Source organism: Pseudopipra pipra, chromosome W (assembly GCF_036250125.1).
Source record: "Pseudopipra pipra isolate bDixPip1 chromosome W, bDixPip1.hap1, whole genome shotgun sequence".
Taxonomy (NCBI): Eukaryota; Metazoa; Chordata; class Aves; order Passeriformes; family Pipridae; genus Pseudopipra; species Pseudopipra pipra.
This window is the reverse complement of record NC_087580.1, coordinates 18,344,995-18,352,036: the sequence shown is the minus strand read 5'-3', so window position 1 is coordinate 18,352,036 and position 7,042 is coordinate 18,344,995. Positions and strand designations below refer to the sequence as shown.

The 7,042-nt window shown below is 58.3% G+C and overlaps 1 protein-coding gene and 1 long non-coding RNA gene across 2 annotated transcripts; both read left to right on the top strand.

Annotated features, from left to right (window-relative positions):
• The first annotated feature begins 289 nt into the window (after positions 1-289).
• On the top strand, positions 290-3,688 carry LOC135406437 (serine/threonine-protein kinase pim-1-like). Its single transcript, XM_064640823.1, has 5 exons — positions 290-1,019; positions 1,225-1,591; positions 2,232-2,408; positions 2,677-2,830; positions 3,020-3,688. Exons 1-4 carry the CDS (start codon positions 372-374, stop codon positions 2,781-2,783), a joined length of 1,299 nt encoding a protein of 432 aa, XP_064496893.1. The 5' UTR covers positions 290-371; the 3' UTR covers positions 2,784-2,830; positions 3,020-3,688.
• Positions 3,689-4,492: 804 nt separating this feature from the next.
• On the top strand, positions 4,493-6,168 carry LOC135406443 (uncharacterized). Its single transcript, XR_010426253.1, has 2 exons — positions 4,493-4,845; positions 5,211-6,168. It is a non-coding gene; the product is annotated as an uncharacterized LOC135406443 (long non-coding RNA).
• The last annotated feature ends 874 nt before the right edge of the window (positions 6,169-7,042 follow it).

Sequence of the window (7,042 nt, the reverse complement as noted above, 5' to 3'; positions counted from 1 at the left end):
TGCGGCCGGGGCTGGTTGGGAGCGGAGCGGCCGGGGCTGCCCCCGGGGCTCGCGGGGGCCAACGGGGAACGGACAAACGGACCAACGGCCCCTGCGCTTCGGCAGCAGCAGCGGCGGCAGCAGCGACTGTAGCGACGCGCTCTCGTCTGACTCTTGTTGGTGCTCTCCTTGCTCGAGCTCTTCGTCCTCCTCTCCCTCTCCCGGTGTCCCGCTGTCCCAGTGTCCCTGTGCCGGTGTCCCTGTGCCGGTGTCCCTGTCCCAGTGTCCCACTCCCGCTGTCCCTGTCCCATTGCCGGTGTCCCTGTGCCAGTGTCCCACTCCCGCTGTCCCTGTCCCGTTCCCGGTCCCCCCTCCCCTTGCCGGCCCGGGCCATGGCCCCGGCCGTTCCCCTGTGCCGGGCGGGGCCGCCCCGTCCCCGGCCCTGGGCGGCCCGGCGCGGTCTCGCCCTCGCCCGGCTCCCGGCGCGCCGGCTGTGGCGCTGCTGGGCGCTCCTGTGGGGCTGGCTGTGGGACGGGCTCGGCCTCGCCGCCCCTTGGCTCCGCCTGGCTCGAGCCCGGCGCCTGCCGGGGCCGGCGGGGGCCGCGGGCGCCGCGGCCGCTGCCGCCTCCTCGGCGGCTTCCCCGGCCAGAGCTCCGCCGCTCGCCAGCCCGGCCGCCGGCAGCGAGCCGCCGCTGCCCGCTGCGGCTGGGGAAGCCCGGCCCGGGCCGCTTGAGGGGCGCTCGGGGGCCGTGCCGGGCCCCGGCCCCAACGCTGACGGCCACGTCTCGCCCGCACCGAAGGCCAAGGAGCCGCTGCACGAGCGCTACCGGCTGCATTCGCTGCTGGGCAGCGGCGGCTTCGGCCGCGTCTACGCGGGGACCTGCCTGGCGGACGGAGCCCCGGTGAGTGCAGCAGGAGGAGGAGGAGGAGGAGGAGGAGGAGGGCGGGACGGGCGGCGAGCTCAACCCGCCCTTCCCCTCGGCTTGCAGGTGGCCATCAAAGCCGTGTCCCGGGATGGCATCCGGCGCTGGGGCGAGCTGGTGAGCGAGCGGGGCCAGCGGCAGAAAGCGGGGCGGGACGGGCGGGGACGAGCCGAGGCCCGGCAGGGTGGAAGCCGCCGGGACACCTGGAGGGAGAGTGGCCGTGGGCTCCGTGGGGGACGGGGAGCATCCAGGGCTGGCCGAGGGGGAGCAGGCAGACAGGCACGGCATCAGCCCCACTGACGACCCCGTGGTCCCCCCGCAGCCCGACGGCACCCGGGCCCCCCTGGAGATCGTGCTGCTGGACAAGGTGTCCAATGGCTTCCCTGGTGTCATCCAGCTGCTGGAGTGGTTCGAGCTCCCCAACGGGTTCCTGTTGGTCATGGAGCATCCGGAGCCGTCTCAGGACCTCTCTCGCTTACTGAGGGCGTGGGGGTTCCTGCCGGAGGAGATGGCGTGGGGGCTGTTCCGCCAGGTGCTGCAGGCCATGCGGCACTGCACCAGCTGCGGCGTCCTGCACCGGGACATCAAGCCCCAGAACATCCTCCTCCACCTGGCCACCGGCGAGGCCAAGCTCCTCGACTTTGGATGTGGCACCTTCCTTAAGGACACGGTCTACACCCAGTTTGCAGGTGAGCCCACAGCCGGGGGATGCTCCTGGTGCCGGGCATCGCATGGCCATGCCCGGGTGTGGCAGTGGAGATTGCCCCTTTGGCCGAGGGGGAACAGGATTAGTTCTTCAGCCAAATTGCTTTTGGATGGGGCTGGGGGGTTATTGTGAGACAGGCCCCGGCCTTGCCGACAGCCTGTGCCACCCACCCTGTCCCGGGCTGGGTCTGGGGCAGGGGGGAGCCAGCCTGACCAAAACCCCCATGAGGGTAGCAGAGAAGGGGGTCAGAACTGTGCACCAGCTGGCTTGGTGTGCAGGCGAGGAAGGGCTTGGGCTGCTCCGCTCGCCTTGTTTGCCTTGGCTTATGATGAATTGTTGGGGGCAGTGCAGTGGGGCGGGGAGAAGGCACGGCTTTTCCCCACCACTGGGTGGGTTTTTCCCTTGCATGAAATGGTTGGGCCTTGCCAGGGCTTCCGCTGCCCTCTTGGACACCAGCGGCTTCTTCTCCAACCCAGAGTTTGTAACCAAGAGTCAGGGGCCGGCGAGAAGGCAGTGGGTCACAGCGTGTGCCACTGGGGCAGGCCCCACATTGCCAGGGCTGCTGGGGTGAGGCTCTGGGAGCAGGCAGCATCCACCTGCTGAACTGCGTCTGTATTCCGTAGGAACACTGTCATACAGCCCGCCAGAGTGGATCTACCTCAAGCGCTACCACGGCGAGGAGGCGACCATCTGGTCCCTGGGCATCCTGCTCTACCAGATGGTCTGCGGGAAGCACCCTTTCCGCAAAGGCCCCAACACCATCTGGGACCAGCTCCCGTTCCCAGCACGGGTCTCTCCAGGTGGATACCAATCTTTGTGGCACGGGGGGAATAACGGTGTTGGGAGAGGGCAGCGGGCTCACGAGGACGCCGCTCTTGAAGCTGTTTGTGTCCCATGGGTGGCTGGAGGAGGTGGCCTGTGTCCTGCCATCCTGCTCTCCTCCAAAAGGGAGAATCGATGGAGAAGTTTGGGCACAGCCCTGAGCACAGCCAGCACAGCCTGGGCACGTGAACAGTGGGACAGAGGGGACAGGATCCTTCTCCAACTGACCGGCCATTTTCCCCCCAGGCTGCCAGCACCTTATCAGGTGGTGTTTGTCCATCCGCCCCTCGGACAGGCCAGCACTGGAAGACCTGTTGTGCCATCCTTGGGTGCAGGGCATTCCCCTGCCCTAGAAGACGGGAGAGATCCACGTGCTCCCTTTGATCCCGGGGCCTGGCAGGTAACACCTCCACACATCTCTTGGCAATAAGAAGCAAAGGAAACCAGACTTTTTTGTCAGCCTGTAGCACTGAGGGGGGGTCATCCCACGGGAACACGCCCCTCTTTGTGCTGGAGCTGGGCTGCAGACCCGGTCTCCCAAGTGCTGGTGGCCACCATCCAACCTGGTTTTGCTCGTCCCACTTCACAGACAGCTGGGCCCTCGGCAGAACGCTGACAGCCTGGTCTGGCCCCCAGGGAAGGAGAAGGGGCCTCTGGAGAAGCTGTGCCGGGTGGGCCTGCTGCTGGAGACATCGAGGACGACGTCGAGGATGACAAGCTCTCAGTTGACCTGGACGCCGGCCAGCTGAAGAGGATGGACTTTGATTCTGGCCCCTTCCTCCAAGCCGTGCTCCACACGCCGTTTGCAGATGAGTCCACACCCAGGGGGTGCTCCCGGACACGGGCATTGCTCAGCCTGGCTGGGCACCGAAGGTTCCCCTTTGCTGATGGGGAACCTGAGGAATTCTTCAGCCGGCTGCCAAGCTGCTTCTTGGCAGGAGGGCGGGCGGGTGCTCTGGGCTGGCTGTGAAATGGGAGCCCGGCTCTGCCCCCAGCCTCTGCCACTGCCCCTTTGCTGGGCGGGGCTGGGGCAGGGGCAGCCAGCCTGCCAAAAACAAACCCCCGTGGGGGGAGCAAAGGCAGGGCTGCAGAACACCAGCTGCTTTGGGCTGCAGGCCAGGAAAGGCTTGGGCTGCCTTGGCTTAGGAGCCTTTCTTTGGGCCAGTGCAGCAGGGCAGGGAGAAGGCCTGGGTTTTCCTCAGCTGGAGGAGGTGGGGTTTTCCTTTGGCCTGGAGGGGTTGGGCCTTCCTCAGAACCCTGACAGAATGTTAATGTTTTACCTTTTTTTCTTGTTTCCGCTTTTGGTTTGTAATCTCTGTTCATGAATTTGTTGTTTGTTTTCCAGGGAAGAGTTGGAGCTGGTGCCCAGTCCGGGTTGGGAAGGGCTGGGACCATCCCTGGAGAGGATCTGACGTCCCCTCTGAGAAGGCTGAGGACATCCTTTGGGACACGCTCTTCTTGCGGCAGCAGATCTTGGGAGGTAGATGCTCATCTTGCCCATCTTGTCAGCAGGAGTGGGATAATGGCTTTGGGGAGATGGCAGCAGGCACATGAACATCCCGCTCTTGCAGCTGCTGAGGAGGTTGATCTCCTGGGCTTGGCTGGAGGAGGTGGCACCTGTGTTGAGTAATTGCTGAAATCCAATCGATCTGGGATGACCCCAAATGACAGTTTAGTTTTCAGCTTGCTCGAGCTGTATCTCAGCTGTTCTCTGAACAGTTCTCTCCCCCACCTGCCTAGTACTTCCCAACTGCTCCCTCCTGTCCCTGCAATGAGTTCCCAGCTCCTCATGGTCTCCATCAAACCACTGAGAGAAGAAATAGAAACTCTTCTCACAGTCCCCCGGAGTGCCCAAATGAGGAACAATGTAATCCTGGAGAAGTCCTAGAGAATTAGATAAGGGATGTCCCAAACCAGCAGGATGCAAACTAAGCTCTGGGTACCCAGATAATGAAAGAACAAACTTTATATTTGGTGGTGAAACACAATGGTGCTGTGCTGCTCAAGAACTGAGGTCAGGATGACAGAGAAGGCCCGGAAGGCCCAGGAAAGGACTTCCAATAGGGGTGTGGCTGTGTAAAGCAAAGTACTGAATCTGTATTAAGTAAGCCAGACTATTGAATGCACATGTAAACAGTGTGTGTAATAAACAGCCCTGTCTGTCCTTTGGCACGGTGGATTAGAGGAGCTCTCCTCTGAACGCCCAGCATGCTGAATAAAGAAGAATGCTCTTTTTAACATCTCCAAATTGGGGTGAAGAAGTTTGTTTCTGCTGCTTTTCAGTGTCATTTTTGGCCCCCAGACAGGACACCTCTGCCTGATCTCCCGCGGATCCGAGGGATCTCTGGATCTTCACGCCAGCACCAGGACTTTGCTGCAGAAGAGCACAGATCCCCAGCCCAGTCTGGGACACAGGTAAGATCCCACTGGATAACAAGGCATTCTTTTTGGGAATCCTGCCCATGTCAAAGATATGGATCTTTCAGCACACTGGGGTTCTTTGGTATTTTGGGAATCCTGCTCATCTGAGACCTGTGGATCTTCCAGCGCTTTGGGTGGGTTCTTTGTTATTCTGGAATTTGGTCTCTGGCTTTGTTTTATCCATCAATATTGTTTTGTACTTGTAAATTCTCCCAGGGAGAATTTAATGGAGTGTTGGAATCAAAGGGTGGCTGTTCTGGAACACTGAATTAGAATCCATTGTTGCAGTTGATGCTGTTTGAGAAGGGGAGCAGAAGTGGAAGGAGGTTATGTCTGGTGATGTGTTTTTCACTTTGCAGAACCTGTGAAAGGGCAGAAAGATTGTGGTGTGAATGCAGCGCCCTCAGAGCCCTTGGTGTGAGCCCGGAAAGGAAAATCAAGCTGAGGGACAAGATCAGTCTAATTTGGGGACATTGTTGGAGGTTGGAGTTGCAGTTCTGGAAGAAATCCCTGAGGAAATGGTGCCCCGGGGAGAGGAAGAGGATGAGAGCGTGGGCAGCCTGGTTCAAACATCCCCCCAGGAGACTTGGGATCAGTCCCTGTGCATCCTGTAAGAAAGATGGACACTGGAAATGGGATTGTCCACAACTGAAACTTCAGAACCCTCCGAACCCTCTCGTGGCATCACTGAAGACAACTGAGGGGGCACCAGAGGATTCTTCCCCATCAGAACATCTGGTTCCAGCCAAGCTAAGCACAATTGTTTGTGGCTGTGGGAACTTGTTCCTCTGTGTTAAATCCGGGAAAATGAAACTCAAGGGACAATTCTAGAACAATTGTCTGGTGTGCCAGGGAATTGGGAAACTGGGCCATTTTTAATGCTGTGGCTTTGAAATTGGGAAAACAGTGGTTGGCTCCCCAGTTTTTGTATTTCCCCAATTCCCCAAAGCCTCTGCTTGGGAGAGATCTCTTGGCAAAATGAAATGCCACAATCCAATTGAAAAATGGTCCAATATAGGTTATTATTGCAGAGCCTAATTCTGGGGAAGTTTCTAGTTTTGCATGAGAGTCTCCAGAAGCAGAAGTAATCCATCTGCCACCATCACTTGGGGATGCAGTGGTTCCAACAGGATGGGCTGGAGAGGTGCCTCCATGATCCAAGAGAGCAGAACCCGTGAGAATTCCAGAGAAACCTGGAGTGGGGTTGGTGGGGCCAAAGCAATGTCCTTTGCAAATAGAAAGTTGTAAGGGATTCTCACCCTTTGTAGAACAATTGATGAAATTTTGCTTGTGAAAAGAATGTGAATCTAAATGGAATGCTCCAGTTTTGCCAGTCAAGCAGGCAAATGGAAGGCTATGCCAGTTAGTCCAAGACCTTAGAGCTGTAAAGAACAGAGTAGAAGATATACAAGCAGTCGTAGCGAGTCCTTACACTTTGCTCACTCCCCTAAATGAGAGTTTAATTTGTTTCACAGGATTAGGTTTGAAAGCTGCCTTTTTGTGTCTCCCTTTGAGTTGGGAAAGTCAAGAGCTTTTTGCTTTCCAATGGGAAAATGCAAAGCCGGGGAGGAAAACCCATCTGACTTTGGTGGTCCTCTTGCAGGGGTTTAAAAATAGCCCCCCAATATTTGGAACTCAACTGGCAAAGGGACTGGAGGAATGGAGAAGTCCAAACCCACCCTCTTGGAGCCTTATTGCAGGGTGTGGATGATCTTTTGATGCCACTGATGCTGAGCAGCAACGCTGGGGTCAGACTGTGGCCCTGTGGAATTTCCTTGGGCTGAGTGGATATGGGGTATCCCAAACACAAAGTGCAAGTAGTCCAGAGCCCAGGAGCCTCCGTGGGCTTTGGAATTCTCCAAGGACAAGGGAGGCTGGGCCAGGAAGGAAAGAAGCAACCTGTCAACTGCCCCAGCCCCAGCAAAGGAAGCCCAGAGCGGGATTGCTTCCAGACTAGAGGAGAAGTGTATTGGGGCAGAGCTGACTTAGGAGACAGCCCCTTGGAAAGTCCTGGTTGGGAATTGTTTCCCAGGGGGGGCAGCTTTGTCCGGCATGGAAAACAAATCTCTGGATGCACAGAACTCCCCCCCACCAGGGCAGAGATCCTGACAGAGATCCTTCTCCCAGTAGAAGAAAATGAGTCTAGTGCTAAGGATTGTCAACTCCTTGAAACCTTAGAGCAAAATTTGCT